Source organism: Gordionus sp. m RMFG-2023, chromosome 1 (assembly GCF_954871325.1).
Source record: "Gordionus sp. m RMFG-2023 chromosome 1, tfGorSpeb1-WG-v2, whole genome shotgun sequence".
NCBI lineage: Eukaryota > Metazoa > Nematomorpha > Gordioida > Chordodea > Parachordodidae > Gordionus > Gordionus sp. m RMFG-2023.
This window is the reverse complement of record NC_088775.1, coordinates 89097103-89116532: the sequence shown is the minus strand read 5'-3', so window position 1 is coordinate 89116532 and position 19430 is coordinate 89097103. Positions and strand designations below refer to the sequence as shown.

The 19430-nt window shown below is 28.8% G+C and overlaps 2 protein-coding genes across 7 annotated transcripts; both read right to left on the bottom strand.

Annotated features, from left to right (window-relative positions):
* Positions 1 to 1338: 1338 nt before the first annotated feature.
* LOC135932032 (inositol-pentakisphosphate 2-kinase-like) lies at positions 1339 to 4508 on the bottom strand. The gene is made up of 2 exons (XM_065469372.1): positions 3498 to 4508; positions 1339 to 1387 (listed from the first exon to the last, which is right to left on the bottom strand). Exons 1-2 carry the CDS (start codon positions 4376 to 4378, stop codon positions 1372 to 1374), a joined length of 897 nt encoding a protein of 298 aa, XP_065325444.1. The 5' UTR covers positions 4379 to 4508; the 3' UTR covers positions 1339 to 1371.
* Positions 4509 to 6553: 2045 nt separating this feature from the next.
* Positions 6554 to 13891, bottom strand: LOC135922792 (zinc finger MYM-type protein 1-like). Of its 6 annotated transcripts, none has more exons than XM_065457264.1 (18): positions 13774 to 13891; positions 13647 to 13731; positions 12111 to 13600; positions 11810 to 12067; positions 11418 to 11501; positions 11229 to 11312; positions 10986 to 11072; positions 10793 to 10876; positions 10550 to 10636; positions 10357 to 10440; positions 10114 to 10200; positions 9918 to 10004; positions 9623 to 9873; positions 8461 to 9561; positions 8132 to 8421; positions 7938 to 8088; positions 7591 to 7895; positions 6554 to 7548 (listed from the first exon to the last, which is right to left on the bottom strand). In XM_065457264.1, the coding sequence occupies exons 4-18, from the start codon at positions 12065 to 12067 to the stop codon at positions 7184 to 7186; spliced, it is 3405 nt and encodes a 1134-aa protein (XP_065313336.1). In that variant the 5' UTR covers positions 12111 to 13600; positions 13647 to 13731; positions 13774 to 13891; the 3' UTR covers positions 6554 to 7183. The 6 variants fall into 6 exon arrangements, with proteins under 6 accessions (XP_065313336.1, XP_065313337.1, XP_065313338.1 ...); XM_065457265.1 differs by having other exon boundaries at positions 12115 to 13600; XM_065457266.1 differs by having other exon boundaries at positions 12111 to 13227.
* Positions 13892 to 19430: the final 5539 nt, after the last annotated feature.

The following is a 19430-nucleotide window of genomic DNA, read 5'->3' as shown; positions in this document are numbered from 1 at the left end:
CGCTACAAGTAGCGAGCTACTTTAACAACTCTGATATATAATAAGGTAGTTCATAAAGAACTGGTAGTAGACCAGGTACAAAGTGAATGGATAAAAAGTATCCAAAAAGCAAACCAGTTTGAGTTTCTAGCAAGCAGTAATCTGACCCACGATACCATTTGAAAGTTTGAAACGTGGGCGCTATAAGGGCTTTGACTAAGCTGCAAATGCTTAGGTAATTGATATAGTGAGATTCATTTTCTTATGATATAAATAACTTACAAAAATTATATTATTAGATATATTCAATAATAAAGGAATACACATTAATAGATGTATTTTATTTTATAATAAATAGTTAATCCTATATATATATATATATTATTTTTATTGTATTTAATCGAATCATCATTATCGTATAAAAATTAATATATTTTGTTTTTATGATTATTAATAAAACTATTTTTATTTGTAAAATGTTAGAAATATGAAAAGCCTTAAAATAAGGAAAAATCATTATAAAATTAGTTTTTTTTTTGAAATTATTAATGAATTTTTGTCTGATTGGACATAAAAAGAGATTTAGCGTAAAAAACATTCGTTTCCCTAACTTTCATATAAAAACCTTTCATATAAAAAATTGCGACTGAGAAATAATTGCGACATTTTTTTTGATAATTGCGACTTTTATTGGATATAAAAAATTGAACGTTTATTTAAATTTTTTTCAAACGGGATGTTACAAATCTCAATTCAAGTTTAATATTTTCAATAATATTTTGAATTTCCTTAATATAAACATAATTTACAATAATATAAATTCAAATATGGAAGAACTTCCAATTATGACAGTTTCTGCAAATCTAATAAATTTAAGAGAAGGGGGTATATAATATATTATTAAAATTTTATATTTACATAATATCATATTTAAGGTTTGATTTCTGTGCCATAAAATGAATAAATATCGCAAAGATAAAAAAAAGAGGACACATTTAGGTGTTGTTCATGTAATGGCAGAACTGTTTTTTGCAAAGGTATTTTTAAAATTACTGTTGTAAATATTTTTATTTATTAATCATAATTAATATTATTTTTTTTTGTGAGTCATGAAATATTTTTTTTTTGGAGTTTTGTTTTTATTATTTTTTTTTTAAGTTTCGCGAACTCATCGTGACCATTATTATAAATATTTTTAATATTTATTATAAAAAAAAAATAATAATCAGATATAAAAACCTGAAAAAGGTTAAAAAATTGTCATTATTATAATTATATATTTTTTAGAAAAATTTCCTTTGAAACAAGAAAATAAAGACGTTATATTGTAAAATCATTTGTTTTGAAGAGAACTACCAAGTTGAAAGTTTCTAGCCATTAGAACTTTGAAAATTACCAAAGTGCATGCCTATTTATTTATATCAAATATTGAGAATTTATATAGAATATGTGGTTGATTAGTATAAATGTCGCAATTATTTTTATATGTAAAGTTTTTATATGAATGTTATACCAACCAAGAACATTATTACACAAAAATTTATATTACCTTAACCCCCCCCCCCCCATTAATTAAAATTTATAAAAATAATTATATTCGCATTTAAAATTTCAGTAATATTAAATCCGCAAGGTGGCCTATTATTATTTTAAAAAAAATTTTAAAATAATAAGCCAACTTGCCGATTTAATACTATTGAAATTTATTTAATATATTTACATTAAAGGATTTAAACTGTTTATTATGAGATAAGGAAATACAACTATTAAGGCATATTCCTTTATTATTGAATATATCTAATAATTTAATTTTTATAAGTTATTTATATCATGCGAAAATGAATCTCAACCAATTAATAGAGAATATATCAAAAAATTTTACCTAAGCATTTGTAGTTTAGTCAAACCGCACTTTAAAAAAACAAATTTTTTTAATTTAAGATAAATTGTAACTATAAAATAATCATTACATGCAATTAATTACGATTTTTAGAAGAAAATTTAGTAATTATAACTAACAAATTTTTTTGAGTTACCATACTTACCCCCCTGCTTATGGAAAGGTTAAAAATATATTAATTTCGCTCAATCTACATTAGTATGCAGAAGAAAATTGGCTAAACAATTAGGGATAGTTAATTTGTTTATCATGCAGAATTTTCAAAAAAACTGAGGAAATAATTTTATTTTAGCTAAATAAAACACCTATCATTATCAAACTCTCTAATTATCTTAAAAAGAGTTTACAAATTTTGGCCTTTGATATATACAATTCAGTTTGGAGGTAATGCAAAAATATATAACTTTCTTCTTTGAGTATATAACATAACCTTAATTGTTTTATTTTAATTGAAAAATGCTTATATAAGCTAGATTTTTATAAGACATGCTTGTGCATAAATTATTCACTGATCTGATATTCATACAAAACCATTCCAATATTTAAATTAATTTTTTATTTAAAAACTATCTTTGACTTAACTTCATAAAAAAAAAATCCATATTTTATGCAAATTCTAACTATAGGCATAACATGAAAAACTTAAAATTTTTTCATGGTCAAGGTCATTTTTGTCACAAATATTTTTATTTTGATTCCCCAAAAGAATGGGCAATTTTTATCCATAATTTTTGTTAAATATTTATTTTTTTTTACAAAAAACAATTATATCTCATTTTCAATTTAAAGAAAATTCAAACATTACAATTACAAATAAATTTAATTTTTGTTCATATTTATTTTTAGGAAATTATGAATTGAAAAAAATTATTATATAATTAATATCAGATTAGATGAATATTTTGATAATATTGGCCCAATCTGATTTTTTTTTATAAAAACCAGCAAATATCAGCCTCGATTTAATACTTAATATTGGCATTAGTGATCTGCATTGGGCCTAATTTTTCAAGCCCAGCCCAGCCCTAATTTTTTTTTAAAAAAGTTTTGCAGGCACGGCCCGAACCCAAAATTTTAAAAAAAATTTACCAGCCCAGCCAGGCTCGAATTTATTTAAATATAGAAATTAATTTTTATAATTACTTAAAATAAAAGGCATGTTATATTATAGCGTTTAGTTTCAATTATTAAATCAAAAATTTTTATTTTACATCAAAAATTCTATATAAAATTGATAAATTTAGATATATTTAATAAAATTTATAAAGTCCAACCCAACCGGGCCCAAATTTTTTTTAAAAATATAAGACCCGGCCCGAACCATATTATTTTAAATAAAATTAGAACCAAGCCAGACCCGGGCCTAACTTTGCAGATCTTTAATTGGCATAACCCTAGATTTAATTTTTTTTAAAAATGCTTTATATTAATTAGGATGTTATCACACTTTTTAAGTTTAAAAATTATTGAGTATTATGACTTATAATAGTGTTGGCATGATTTATTAATTTCTGAATTGTATAATTTAATCATAGTTTTATATTTGAAATAAGCATCTTGAATTTTATGTAGCGGTTTGGGGTCCAAATCAATAATTCCTACATTAATATGCAAGTACATGTTAAATTGATTTATCCTATAGCATATTTTATTGTTAATGGGTGTACAGCTACCATCACATCCTTGCATAGTAATCATAATTGAGCAATCTTTGGCTGATAATGCAATCAAAAATTTTAATAAAATATTAAGATGTTTAATTAAGTTTGATGTTGAGCTATGATCTTTGTACTTTCCATGTTTGCAAATTTGCCATAATTTTAAAAATGACCATTTATATAGATCTGGTATATATAATAAACATTTTTTATACAAACTATATACATGATTTATTGTATATTTATTTATATTTTGAACATTTAGTATGCTCTTCAAAATACCACTGTGGTATTGGCAATTTTTATCTGACTTTTTCATTAAAATTTGGCATAAAAGTTCACAAAATTTTTCAAGCACTGGTGAACATTTAAATATTTTGCTTAGTTCACTTTCTAACAAGGTAATATCTTCATTATACTGAAACTGTTCTCCTTCCATAAATATAAGGAAATTATTTTGTGGACTTTTGATAAGGAAATTAATAGCAGATTTGACTTTGTTTATATCATCCGAGTATAATTGCAATGGACAGTAAGAACTGTATTTTTTAATCTTACCTTGTTTATATTTAAAATTTTGCTTCAATTGAAATTCACACATATTAATTTTATTATTAATATATCCTAATTTAGGCTTGATTTCAACACAGAAACATTTGGTAGTAGGAAATTTAGGAGTTTGTTGAGATGGCAGATATAGAAGACAGTGTTGTGTCAGTGAAAATCTTGGTAATATATTGCAATGGAAGTGATGATGAAATGGATTGATAATATCTAACTGTTTTTCATTTATATATTGTATACTAATTTTATTTTGATATGGTTTTAAATGTAAACCCATAATTGAATTGTAAAAAAACTTCTTCTCCCATGATTTTGCAAAACTATGACTAGCATTTGTCTTACAAATTCTAAGTATATTGTTATTTTCTTCGTTATAAATTACTACATTTTGGTTGCCTTTATTTATATATTTCATAAAAATTCAGCGAGATAGAAAATTATGTCAATCATACATTGATAGAATATTTTCCTTTCCTTCCTCACTTAACTATAATTCTTTAACTATTAGAGAAAATATAAAAATAAATAAATATTAAAACTCAATAATTTCATATTTCAGCCTATTGTCATACATATCAACTAATGGCTCTTTTTTCCAGTCAACACACCTTTTTTTTTTAAATTTTATCACGGAAAATATTTAAAATATCATCCGCGAATCTATATTTGTGAAACAAAAACTTCAACTTGGAATTTTTAAACATAATTAATTATACCTTTTTTAGAATCACGCTCATTACTAAATTAAGCTCTTTTTAGAGCCTTCGATATTTAAATATATAAATTTATTTTTATTTGATGGCCCTCCAAGCTATACCTCTTTAAAATTACTCATTTTGTTTTTTTTACTTAATATAAAGGTATTAGTAATTATAGAATCAAGCTATACCTCTTTAAAATTACTCATCTTATATTTTTTTACTAAATTTTTGATATTTTTTTATAGTAATGTAAATATGTTATCTCATTTAATACTATTATATTAATTTTTATGAAAATAAATTGATTATCAATCAAATTATGAAAAGATTGCACTACCTACTTAAATATAAGTTAATTGAAAACGGATAGTAACAATAGTTATCAGTTTGTAAATTTTTTTTTCCAAAGCAGGTCTGAATGTTTGTAAGGGTATAAATAGTGACTTAATATAAGATTTTCTTGATTAAGGCAAATATCGCGGCCGAAGGCCGCGAAATTTTTTTAGGGGGGTAGGGGTAGATTTGGGATGGGGGTTGCCTCCATCAAATTTTCTGCCATGTAGACGCTGCTCACGGCCATGCAATCTAAACATCCTCAAGATTTTTCACAAATCATCCTTCCATTATCTAATAATCCCATTTCACTAACCGAGATGAAAATATTAGAAGAAATAAAGACATTCAAAAAAGATTCTTCAGAAGGCATCGTTGGCTTTCGAGCCATTTATCTCCAAGATATAATTAAACCAACTATATCCCTATGTCAAAACATACTTACACAATTCACCATATTGCTTAATCATATCTTTCATAATAATATACCTAATCTCATTCAGCCCATCATTTTCTTAAATAAAACCAATGGGGACATCAGGCCTATTGCAATAGGGTCACTCTTCCGGCGAATCATTTCCAGAATAATTTTCTCCCGTATAAAATCTAACCTATCCAATCTACTACAACCAAACCAGCTTGGTTTTAATGTTCCTGGGGTATGTGAGGCTGCATCCCACTCGACACGTATCATCCTCCATAATACACATGATCAATGCATTCAAAATCGACCTACATAATGCCTTCAATTCACTTAGTGGGGAACATTTTATACCCTCCTTTTGTTAAACTTTCCCAAATTATGCAACATACATCTTAGCATGTTACAATCAACCCACCTTTTTAAAATTTAATGATTCTATTATTCTCTCTAAACTGGGCACCCAACAAGGAGACCCTTTAGGTCCAGCATAATTGCCAAGGCATCCAATTAATTATAAAAGAGATCTCTTCCAATTGTTATCTTAAATTAAATGTATGGTATCTGGACGATGGCACACTAGCAGGTCCTTATAACGAAACCATAAAAATTCCATCAATTATAAATCAATTAGCTCCTATTACAGCAGCGTCTACATGGCAGAAAATTTGATGGAGGCAACCCCCATCCCAAATCTACCCCTACCCCCCTAAAAAAATTTCGCGGCCTTCGGCCGCGATATTTGCCTTAATCAAGAAAATCTTATATTAAGTCACTATTTATACCCTTACAAACATTCAGACCTGCTTTGGAAAAAAAAATTTACAAACTGATAACTATTGTTACTATCCGTTTTCAATTAACTTATATTTAAGTAGGTAGTGCAATCTTTTCATAATTTGATTGATAATCAATTTATTTTCATAAAAATTAATATAATAGTATTAAATGAGATAACATATTTACATTACTATAAAAAAATATCAAAAATTTAGTAAAAAAATATAAGATGAGTAATTTTAAAGAGGTATAGCTTGATTCTATAATTACTAATACCTTTATATTAAGTAAAAAAAACAAAATGAGTAATTTTAAAGAGGTATAGCTTGATTCTATAAATACTAATGCCTTTATATTAATTAAAAACATTCATATAGATATAACTATTATATAAAAAAAATTTTTATGTAAATATAACTTTTATATAAAATATTAGAATAAAGAATATAGTATATTTTGCACAAGAATTATAAAAACATTTATGTAAATATAACTATTATATAAAATATAAAATGAATAGAGTATATTTTGCACTGGAAATATAAATTTTTTTATGTAAATATAACTTTTATATAAAATATGAGAAAAAAATGAATATAGTTGCACTGGAATTATAAAAACATCTATGTAAATATAAGTTTTATATAAAATATTAAAATAAAATGAATATAATATATTTTGCACTGGAATTATAAAAACATTTATGTAAATATAACTATTATAAAATATTTAAATAAAATGAATATAGTATTATATTATGCACCGGACTAGAATGATATAAAAAACTATTAAATTAAATTTACATTATTAAAAAGGCGTATATAATTAGCTGTGAAAAAGATATAACTTATTTTATTAATAATTTAGTTAATCTTTTAGACGTAGATGCAAATCGCGTTATAATGTCGTCTATTTTAAATCTTTCAAAAACATCAATTTCGCTGGATATTAGAAGTAAATTTTCTAAAAAGGGGTCAGAAATTTTATTCCGCATTCTAGTTTTATTTATTTTGACTTTGCTCATCACTCTTTCGGCTGAACAAGAAGTAGTTGGTAGAGTCAATAAATATTTATATAATAAATATAAATTAGAATAAGAATTTAATTTATTTAAAAGACGATATGGTAGTATAAATGAATATTTTATCCATTTTTTTGTATTAATTATGTTATCGTTATTGATATCTTCCTCGGTTTCATCGTTTACAATACCTTTAATTATATATAATTTTAAATAAAATATCAATAAATTACTTTCATCAATATATAACCCATCATTCTTTTTTATTTTCAAAAGATCCTTGCAATAAATGATTGCTTGTGAATCCAAATATAAAGATCGAAAATCATTATATTCACGAGCAATATCTTGAGCATTTAATTGGTAAGTATGACAAATTTGAGATATTTGCCACCCTTCTATTCTATCATTGGCTATAATTCCAGCTGGTGTAAAAAGAGATATTTGAGATAAAAAATTTAAACAATCATAATTAAATCTTTCATTTAAATCATTAATGATTGTATCAAGCACAGGGAAAAATATTTCCCTTTTATATCTATAATGCTAAATAATAATTTTAAATCTTTTTTTATTCAACTTGTTTTTTTTTTGTTTAACATAATTATTGAATGCTGTTTGATCAAATTTGAATATTGATTTTATATTATGCAATTCCGTTGTAACATTATTCTTTTTCAAATAACTGTTAGATAAGGAATGCAATTTTAAAAAAATATTATCCCCATTAGCTACATTTTAAAATTATTTATAGAAATCGTAACTAATTTTAACCTCTTAGTCTTTGTAATTTATTTTTTGTGTGTTGTATTAATTTAGTTACCATAGCCAAATCATTACCAACTGCCTGCATTTCAATACAAGCCTCATGTGTGCATTTCAATATTTCTTTCAAAATAAATAGACTTAATATGAAATCTTCATCCTTAATTCTTGTTAATAATCCATCGGCAATAGAAGAGGTGCTTGGGTCATTAGAATCTTTTAATTCATTTAATGATGCTATAATATGTTCATAAACATCTAAAAAAATTTCTACAGCTTTATAAGATGATGACCAATTTCTAAAAAAAGATAAGTTACATTAAAAATATTATATTTACCTTGTTGTATTTTTTATTCTTTTAAGAGATTTTTTAGACTTTGTCATTTGATATTTAACAAACACTCCTTGACGTCTTACCCCATTCATGAAATTATATAACTCATCCAATATTCCCATTACCTTTTTCATTTCTATTTTGCATCCACAAACATGAGCAACTACTAAATTGAGCCTATGTGCATGGCACCAAATATATATGGCTTTTGGAGCCTCTTTCAATATTAAAGCCTGCATTCCTTTGTATACTCCTCTCATATTCCCTGCACCATCCATACTTTGCCCAACCATATAATCAAGAGGAAGACCAAGATCTTTGAACTTAGAAAAAACATGTTTCTTTATATTTTCCCCGGTGGTTTCTGATGTTGTAAAAACATGGATGATCCTTTCTACAGGATGTGGATGCGGATCATCTTCTATATATCTTACAAGTAAAGCAATGCATTCTTTTTTAGACACATCATATGTTCCATCTAATATGATGCTATAGGCACAATTCTCTTTAATTTTTTGAATAATACATTTTATTATTTTTATCTTAATGACTTCAATAATTTTTTTCACATGGCCATATGACAATAAATTTATATAAGGTCTTGAAATTTTATCTGATTTTTTTCTCCTCAATTTTTCGTTGTTATCAATGTATGCCCGTAAAGTTGGAACCGTTTTTGCCATTAATTTTATGAGGCACATAAAATTACCTTCATTCGAATTAGTGCCCCAAAAGGCTATGTTACATTTTATAAGGTATATAATGGCATCAATAATATTATGAACTATATTACGATTTTCCATTATTATATCAAGCCTATTTGATAGAAAATGATCTTGAATACGCTTATTTGCAAGCCAAGTCATGTTGGTGTATTCACAATCCTTATGAATAGAAGATGACTCATGTCTCTCTAAGTCACGCTTAAAATTTTTCCAATTATTTACTCCAAGTTGAGTCCAAAAAGTATTGGATTTAGGGCCACCAAACATAAGACAATAAAGACAAAAGACTTTGTCTAAAGTGGTGCTATAGGATAACCAATTTCTTGGTTTGAGGGAACCATCAATATTAACCTTTTTATAATAGGATATATTCATGCTCCTATTTAAAAGTAGAAATAATGGATGCGTAAAAATTAATAAAAATTAAATTTTTTAAAAACCTTTTGTGAGTAACAGGATATTGAAATATATTTGAACATGGCTGACATGGGCCTATGGAAATTATGAAATTAATCAAGATATTTGTCATTCTAAAGAATATGAAATGAAAAGGGTCATTAGGCTCCTTTTTTTTATATAATTGAATAATATTTGGGCCTTTAATGTTTGAAATATTTTGGCTTGCATTGGGATTGATAATTGGATGAAAAAAAGATATAATTGGGGAATTTTCAATAACTTTGTGTGTTTGCTAATTATTATTAAAGAGTGTATAGTTTTATTTAAATTAAATACCTCATCATTCAAAATCAGCAGATCACTGGAACTGGGCATTGTATGAGAAGATAATATAATTTGGGAATCTTCAGTAAAAGATTTGTGCTAATTATTAAATAAAGAATAATTAAAATTTGTTTATTCATGAAAATATCTGAATATCCTCATTTATTCCCTTCAAAATTATAAAAGAAATCTTATTTAAATTAAGTACCTCATTATTCAAAATCAGCAGATCACTGGAACTGGGCATTGTATGAGAAGATAATATAATTTGGGAATCTTCAATAAAAGATTCATGCTAATTATTAAATAAAGAGTGGTTAAAATTTGTTTACTTATGAAAATCTTAATTTTAATAAAAATTTTATTCTTAATTAAGATATAGAAAAGTGGAAAATATTTCATAATTTATTCACTTCAGAATTATCAAACAAATCTTATTTAAATTAAGTACCTCATCATTCAAAATCACCAGATCACTGGAACTGGGCATTGTATGAGATAATATAATTTGGGAATCTTCAGTAAAAGATTTGTGCTACTTATTAAATAAAGAATAATTAAAATTTGTTTATTCATGAAAATATCTGAATATCCTCATTTATTCCCTTCAAAATTATAAAAGAAATCTTATTTAAATTAAGTACCTCATTATTCAAAATCAGCAGATCACTGGAACTGGGCATTGTATGAGAAGATAATATAATTTGGGAATCTTCAATAAAAGATTCATGCTAATTATTAAATAAAGAGTGGTTAAAATTTGTTTACTTATGAAAATCTTAATTTTAATAAAAATTTTATTCTTAATTAAGATATAGAAAAGTGGAAAATATTTCATAATTTATTCACTTCAGAATTATCAAACAAATCTTATTTAAATTAAGTACCTCATCATTCAAAATCACCAGATCACTGGAACTGGGCATTGTATGAGATAATATAATTTGGGAATCTTCAGTAAAAGATTTGTGCTACTTATTAAATAAAGAATAATTAAAATTTGTTTATTCATGAAAATATCTGAATATCCTCATTTATTCCCTTCAAAATTATAAAAGAAATCTTATTTAAATTAAGTACCTCATTATTCAAAATCAGCAGATCACTGGAACTGGGCATTGTATGAGAAGATAATATAATTTGGGAATCTTCAATAAAAGATTCATGCTAATTATTAAATAAAGAGTGGTTAAAATTTGTTTACTTATGAAAATCTTAATTTTAATAAAAATTTTATTCTTAATTAAGATATAGAAAAGTGGAAAATATTTCATAATTTATTCACTTCAGAATTATCAAACAAATCTTATTTAAATTAAGTACCTCATCATTCAAAATCACCAGATCACTGGAACTGGGCATTGTATGAGATAATATAATTTGGGAATCTTCAGTAAAAGATTTGAGCTAATTATTAAATAAAGATTAATTAAAATTTGTTCATGAAAATATCTGAATATCCTCATTTATTCCCTTCAAAATTATAAAACAAATCTTATTTAAATTAAGTACCTCATTATTCAAAATCAGCAGATCACTGGAACTGGGCATTGTATGAGATAATATAATTTGGGAATCTTCAATAAAAGATTTGTGCTAATTATTAAATAAAGAGTAGTGAAAATTTTAGGCAAATGACTTATTTTATTCTTAATTATAATATATAAATTTTTTTTTAACAAAAGTTGAAATATTTAAATATTCTTATAATTTATTTCCTTCAAAATTGATAAAGGGCATAATAAAAATGTACCTATATATTAAAAATCTTATCTTTAATAAAAATTAAAAGTATTATGCTCAAATTATAGATGAAGAATTGGTTTCTACTAATTCACAAAATTTAAGGTTATTTTTACTTATATTTATTGTCATGAATTAAAATAATATATATAAAAAATTACTTTTTGGAAGTAAGATGTTATTGATTTTTTTTGTAACTTGGTTTCAACCCCATTTGTGATATTGAATGGAATATCTTTATTTAAGGATACCCAATTATTATCCTTTTTGATAGCTATCTTTGTAAATTTGATATCAGATAACTTGACATGAGGATGTTTATGTTTATAATGGTTATTTATTTTGTCACTTCTTATTTTAGAAGTTTTACAATTAATATAGTCACATTTGACTTTATATATTGTTTTGTTACTTGGCATCTAGAATAAAAATGAAATAAATATTTAGATAATATTTTTTTACTCACTGATGGCCATCAAGAATGATGGAGAATCATAATTTTATCCTTTATTTGACGGTGGATGGCTGAATCTTAAAATTCTCCTATCTTATGAGGTGTGATTCAGAAATTAAATTTATATTTGTTTAAATGAGGGTGTAATTTTAAAATTTTCCAGTGGTTTTACAAAATATATTAAAGAAATATATATTTAGATATTTTAATATATGTGCACAATAAATTTTTATTCATTTGTATTATATTTTTAATCTAAAAAATATATTAAAATCTTTTAAAATAAATTCTTATTCATTTGTATTTGTAATTTATAATCAAAAAAATATATTCTAGACCCTTATTGTTTTTAAATTAAAATTCATAAATATACACTCTATTAACATATTTTATAAAAATAATGAAAAATTTACTGATTCAATCATCATCATATAAAGGAAATTTATTATGCACCCATCATTGAATAAAGAAGAAAATTCTGATTACCAGTCATTCATAATGGACTATCAGCTATTAACTTATATTTTTGATAATGTTTTCTTAAAAGATTCCTATTATATTATATGTAAGCTTAATGCATGGTCACAAAAAATATAATATTTTTTGTTATTTATGCCAAAACAATCATGGATCAATATTTCCTCCATTATACACTTCACAATTGATTTCTTTATTTCTTAGTGTCCAACAATTTTTAGAAATGTATGATGCTTTGAAATCATAGTTTCTTTAAATTAACAATCCTAATAAATTTTGCAAATAATTGAAAACAGGCATATTTGTGATTTGCCCATTCATTTATCTTCAAATAAAGTCTGAGAAATGATATATTTTAATCATTGAAATTAGAGACCTTCACTGGCATTGATTTCTTCATCCAGCCTAGGTCATAAGTAAAAATAATTTTCAGGCCCAGTTCATGTTTAATGGAAATCCAAACCCAAACCACATCATAGGTTTCAAAGATTATTCCCAAGCCATATCCAAAAATTTAATTTATTGTTAACAAAAATAAACAATATTTCAGTATATGGAATCACTTTGTCAATTCATTTAATTGAAATCTTTTCTTAAATCAATAATCAAATGAGAGGAATAGATTATCTGTTCATTCTCCCAAGATTTCTATAAATATTTAGAAAAAAGGCCAAATATATTATGGAAAATTTGATGTTATATAAAATTTATCTAATAATGAAATAAAAAATTTATCAATTCTTTTAACAAATTTTTTATCACACAATGGTTTTCACCTCTCACTTATAATTTTGTATATAATTTACACTTACCTCAAAGAATCATTTATCATAAATAGAAATCAATTATGGGTCCAACCTGATTGCCTCACAAAAATGTGGTAATATTTACCCCATTGAAAATGATTATTTAAAAAATTATTAGCAAAAATAATTGCCATGGTTCAAAACCCAGATAACTTATTAAGTATACATATTAAGATTAAATAAAAATAGCTTCATTCTTTATTATATTTATTTATCTATCATCAAATTAAGGAAAATGCAATTATATGCTTAAAAAATTACCTTTTTAAAATCCAAAAATGTTTCTTTATATTGTTAATTGAGTAGGATTATCTTATCATAAAAGGGATTCTTTATTCAAAAGGTCCTTATTATAAAAAAATATATATTGATAATTTAAAATTGATACTGTGAAAATCTAAATCCCATTATGTAAATGAATTTTCTAAAAATTTAAAAAAATAAATATAGTGTATAATATTTATAAATTGACAGATATCTTTTCTTTAATTGACATTTTTCAGAAAATCAACGATAATCATATCGATTATTGGATTTAAAAATATCATAATACAAGTCAAAAATTACCCTCCAAAAATCAATACCTACCCCCCAAAAACAAATGCCTACCCCCCAAAAATCAATATCTACCCCCCAAAATTAATACCTACCCCCCAAAATGCCAATATTTTTTGGAGGCATTTGTCTCCTACCCCCCCCGGCCATGTAGACACTGGGGATAATTAAACGGGAGGACATCAAGATCCGTCAGTTGGATGGATCAGAAGTCGCAGTGATGGGAAGGGTGGAGTTAAAGGTGGTATTAGAGAATAGAGTGGAGATTTTGGACTTATGGATAGTAGATCGAAAAGTAGAGTCAGTAGTGGGATGGGATTGGATCACCCGAATTGGTCCAGATTGTGGTTTTTGGGGGGTATTCGCATGGTGTGGTGTATTTTTACCTGTTGCAAGATATGAAGAAAATAGAGATATGAATTTGTGGTATGGAGAGAGATTGCCAGGAATTGAAACCTTTTTGGATGGGGAAAGGAGAAGAGAGGATAATAGGGTTGTTAGAGACTGTAGGGGAGGTTTTGGGGGGAACTATAGGGGAGATATTGGGGGGAATTTTAGGGGAGGTATTGGGGAGAATTATAGGGGAGGTTTTGGGGGGAACTATAGGGGAGGTATTGGGGAGAATTTTAGGGGAGGTATTGGAGAGAATTTTAGGAGTTGTCGCGACTTTGGGAGAAAGGAAGAAAGAAATGATACTGAAGAACAGAAAGAAATTCATGATCAAGGAAAGTTTGAAGCGGAGCTGGAGAGATTGGCAGATGGGAAAATAATGTTGCCAGAAGAAGAGACTAGAGAAGATGATGATTTGGAACAAGGAAATACTAAGGGAACACATAGCCAACCAATGGAAATGGATGGAAAGGAAACGAGACGACTGGAAGAGAGGGAATTGCGGGATAGAGAGATAGAATTTGGTATGATCAAAGTACAAGAGGGAGTGAGAAACTTGATGAAAAATTACAAGGAGATTTTTGATGAGAAGTTGGGTTGTCTCCGAGATTATGAAGTGGATATCAAATTAAAGGAGGGATATGTGCCCAAGTTTTGTGCATTACGTCGGATACCGTTCGAATGGCGAAATGAAGTAGACAAGGAATTGGAGCAGTGGGTGCAGAAGGGCATTGTTTGTCCAGTGGAATATAGCGAATGGGCAACACCGTTAGTACCCGTGAAGAAGGCCAATGGAAAGCTTCGTTTATGCGCTGATTTTCGGGTCACGCTAAACCCGTGGGTTGTGGAGATAAAATATCCGTTACCTCGGATTGAAGAAATATTAGCTAATTTAAGGGGTAGCATATATTTTTCAAAGGTGGACTTTTCGAACGCTTATTTACCATTGAAGGTGAAACCCGAGGTACAAAAGCTATTAACGATCACGACTCCGAAGGGATTGTATGCCTTCTGTAGATTGCCGTTTGGACTTAGCGTGTCGGCTCCAATTTTTCAACGAACGATGGCGGCAGTTTTTCAAGGACTAGAGGGAGTATTTTACTACATGGATGACGTATTAGTGATGGGAAAGACTCCCGAGCAACACGAACGAAGATTGGAGGAGGTGTTCAAAAGGATCAAGGATAAAGGATTGCGGGCAAGCGTTGAAAAAAGTGTGTTGGGAGTATCAGAAATCGTATATTTGGGGCATAAAATCAATGGGAAAGAGGTCAGACCTTTAGACAAAAATATGGCAAATATAACAAGCATGTTGAAGCCTAATAATAAAGTGGAAGTACAAGCTTTCTTGGGAATGGTGAATTATTATCACCGTTTTGTGGAAGGCTTCGCGCAGATAGCGGCGCCGTTGTATAAATTGTTAAAGAAAGGAGAAAGATTTGAATGGAAGATTGAACAGGAGGAGGCTTTTGAGGAGTTGAAATTGAGGATTGGAAGGGAACCAGTACTAGTGTGTTTTGATAACGATGTGCCAGTGATATTGGCCGTTGATGCTTCGAATAGGGGTGTGGGTGGAGCGCTATTACATTGTATAGACGAATTGGAGAGACCTATTTTATTTTTCTCAAGAATCTTTAGAGAGGCCGAGACAAGATATTCAGTGATCGAACAAGAAGCGCTAGCGGTTATATTTGGATTGACTAAATGTCGGGAATACTTGATCGGACGTCGATTTGTCATATATACGGATCACAAGCCCTTGGTTCATCTTTTCAGAAAGGACAACAAGGAGCTCATGTTGTCGCCTAGGTTGCAGCGATGGCTATTGCTGGTAGGCAGTTTCGACGTGCAAGTGAAATACCGACGAGGAAGAGAAAATTACTTACCGGATATTCTTTCTAGATGTGGAGCGGGAGAGGATTGCGAAACGAGTAGGTCGAAAGATATGGATGAAGAGGATGAGCACGGGTTGATTAGAGCGATAGTCGGAATATCTAAAGGAGGACCAGTTGCATGGGAACAACTCAAAAATGCTACTTTAAAAGATCGCGAGTTGACGAGAATCAAAGCGTGCATATTGGGTCGGAAGCAATGGCGAGATGGGGACAAGAAGTTCAAGCAAGTGGAGAAAGAGCTAACGATAGTGGACGAGTGTGTGGTACGAGGAAGTCGGGGAGTGGTGCCGTCCAGATTGCGGGAGGCAGTAAAGGCAATGATCCATGCTGGACATCAGGGTATGGAACGAATGAAACAATGGGGGCGGGAATACGTATGGTGGCCTGGCATGAATAAAGAAATCGAGAATATGGTGAGAAGTTGTGAAATGTGTAATTCATGGGCAAGTATGCCTCGAAAGGACAAGAAAAGTATTTGGCCTAGGGCTACTCAACCATGGGAAAGAGTACACTTAGACTTTTTCGACTTCGAAAATAAAATATATCTCCTCGTAGTGGACGCTTACTCAAAATGGGTAGAGTATCAAGAAGTAAAGGGGTTAACAACGCAAGTGGTAATTAAGACGTTAAAAGATCTTTGGGCAAAGTTTGGGGTAGCGGAAATAGTCGTGTCGGATGGAGGACCCGCTTTTATAAGTAAACAATTTAAAGTTTTTTGTACTGAAACTGGGGCGAGACACATTTTGGCACCTCCTTACCACCCAAGCTCGAATGGGCAGGCGGAAAGGATGGTGGCGGTGGTAAAGAGTTGGTTGAGGAAGTCGAAATATGGGGGTGGAGAGATTTGGATAGCGATTGCGTATTATAACAATAGTCGAAAGGGAGAGGAATTGTCCCCAGCAGAAAAGTTTTTGGGCCGTAGAACTCGTATTCAGTTGGATTTCTTAAGACCCAAACCGGCGCAGGAGGAAAATTCAATGGATAATCAGTGTGAATTTGTGAATGGTCAGACCGTATGGGCGAGAATTTTTGGAGGTACCCGAAAATGGGAGTCAGGAATAATTATACAGAACATGGGGCATAAAATGGTGAGAGTAAAATTCGTGGACGGAAAGGAAGGAGTTAGACACGTAGAACAGATACGGAAGAGAGTAGAGTCTGAAAGATTGAAATCTAGCCATGATGCGGCGAGGAGAGAGGGATAGATATCTTAGCAATTCTCGAGTTAAAGCACATAGAAAATAATAATACTAATAATGATAATTAACCCAAGATGATAATACCTCCGCAGTTCCGAGATTAAATCAAATTTAATAAAAAAAAAGAAAATCGATAATAATAATTAACCCAAGATGATAATACCTCAGCAATTCCGAGATTAAATCAAATTTAAAAAAAAAGGGGGATCAATAATAATAATGGTAACCGGTGCTAATAATGTTGGAGGTTAAGGGGCTATATATATATATATATATATAAAAAAAAAAACTTTCGTGATTCTCGAGTTAAAGCACATAGAAAATAATAATACTAATAATTAACCCAAGATGATAATACCTCCGCAGTTCCGAGATTAAATCAAATTTAATTTAAAAAAAAAAATCGATAATGATAATTAACCCGAGATATTAATACCTCCACAATTACGGGATTACATCACATTTAATAGAAAATAAAATAAATATCAATGATATCAGTTAGTCAATGATTTCGTGATTCGGGGAATAAAGCGAGTATTTTTTTTTAAAAAAAAGGGGGAACTTAATTAGAGTGCCAATAAATGATGCACAAAAAGTTAAAAATGTTGGATATGTTAACCAAAGTAATAAATTAAAGTAAGGGATAATTTTGAGAGATGCCGGGATCGTAAATCAAAAGTTGGAAATAGAACTTGTATATAATTGGAGAATAGAATAAAAAGGAGTGACAATTGGACTAGGAAACAAATAAAAAGTGGTTCCAAGTTGGACTGAAACACGGAAAAAATTTCGGCAATGACAGTTGGAAGCGAGACACAAACAAGGAAGGTTCCAATAATTGGGCGTTAAAAGGGAAATTTTACAAATGCAAAATTAAAATTTTTTTTTTATAATTGTTAATTTTGTTAAAGAAAATTTTCCTGTATTTATTCATTTTGACCCAAAAGAAAAGTGAGTGAAAACTGTTATTAATTTTTTTTTATATATTATACCTTTTCCTTAAAAAAGAATGTCGGGGAGGCATCGGTGCATATATTGGGAGAATTTAACCGTTAGGATAAGTATTTATCGAGGATATGTTAATGAGGATGGGCGACCGATCTCGCCTTTGAATTACCGAAGCATAATAGACCATTCGCCTCCAATACGCCGAAACAGTAGATCGCCCCCGGTCCAAAGGGGAGTGTCCGGAATAATAACGAACAATTTAGATCACTCCGAATTACCGGAGCCCCGGCACCTCAGCATGCGCTCGAGGAGGAGACGTTCTTGTTACTTGTGTGGTTCGCCTAGTCATTTGCGAATGCGGTGCCCCCGTGGGCCAAATCGTAGGCAAGACTTAAATGATAATAGGGAAACGACGAGCCACAGAAGCCGAAGCCCGGGAAGGAGCGACGCACGCCCAGTTAGGACCATTTTGCCGCCTTTGACGATAGGGGCAATGCCGCAACAAGATCCATCCATAACTGCGATGGGGCGACCGGTGGGGATTATTGAGCCGTTTCGAGAAGAAACGCCGGAGGCGAGTCCCAGGGCCTATTACGCTGAAGAGTGGCCGATGGTTGATTTGTCGGCCTCTGAGATTCAGGAATTGTTGGAGGATGTAATGGGACCAGAATAAATTTTACAAATTTTGTAATAATAAAACAATTTTTTTTTTAAAATATCATTTTCCTTAATAGATTTTCGGGGAAAATACGATAAGATATTTTACATCATATATTTTTTTTATTTATGTTAACATATGTAGAGAATAATAAATAATTACATTTTGATTTTATGTACAAAACCCCCTTGTTTATCTTTGTTAAACAACAATTTTAATTTTTTTTGTATGTTCAAGGGTTTTCATTTAATGGGGGCGTGTTATAAATAGTTTTATTATTTTCTTTGTATGAGTCATGAAATATTTTTTTTTTGTTTGAAATTTTATTTTTAATATTTTTTTTTAGTTTCGCGCAGTCATCTTGAACGTCATTATATAAATATTTTTTTGTTTGAAATTT

Excerpts from the sequence above, each read along its gene's own strand:
- LOC135932032 (XM_065469372.1), bottom strand. The coding sequence starts at position 4,378 with ATGGGTTTACATTTAAAACCATATCAAAATAAAATTAGTATACAATAT.
- LOC135922792 (XM_065457264.1), bottom strand. The coding sequence starts at position 12,067 with ATGCCAAGTAACAAAACAATATATAAAGTCAAATGTGACTATATTAAT. Across the intron at positions 10,201-10,356 it reads TGGTGATTTTGAATGATGAG|CATGAATCTTTTATTGAAGA; the intron begins GTACTTAATTTA and ends TTTAATAATTAG. Across the intron at positions 9,562-9,622 it reads TATCCTGTTACTCACAAAAG|GAGCATGAATATATCCTATT; the intron begins GTTTTTAAAAAA and ends ACTTTTAAATAG.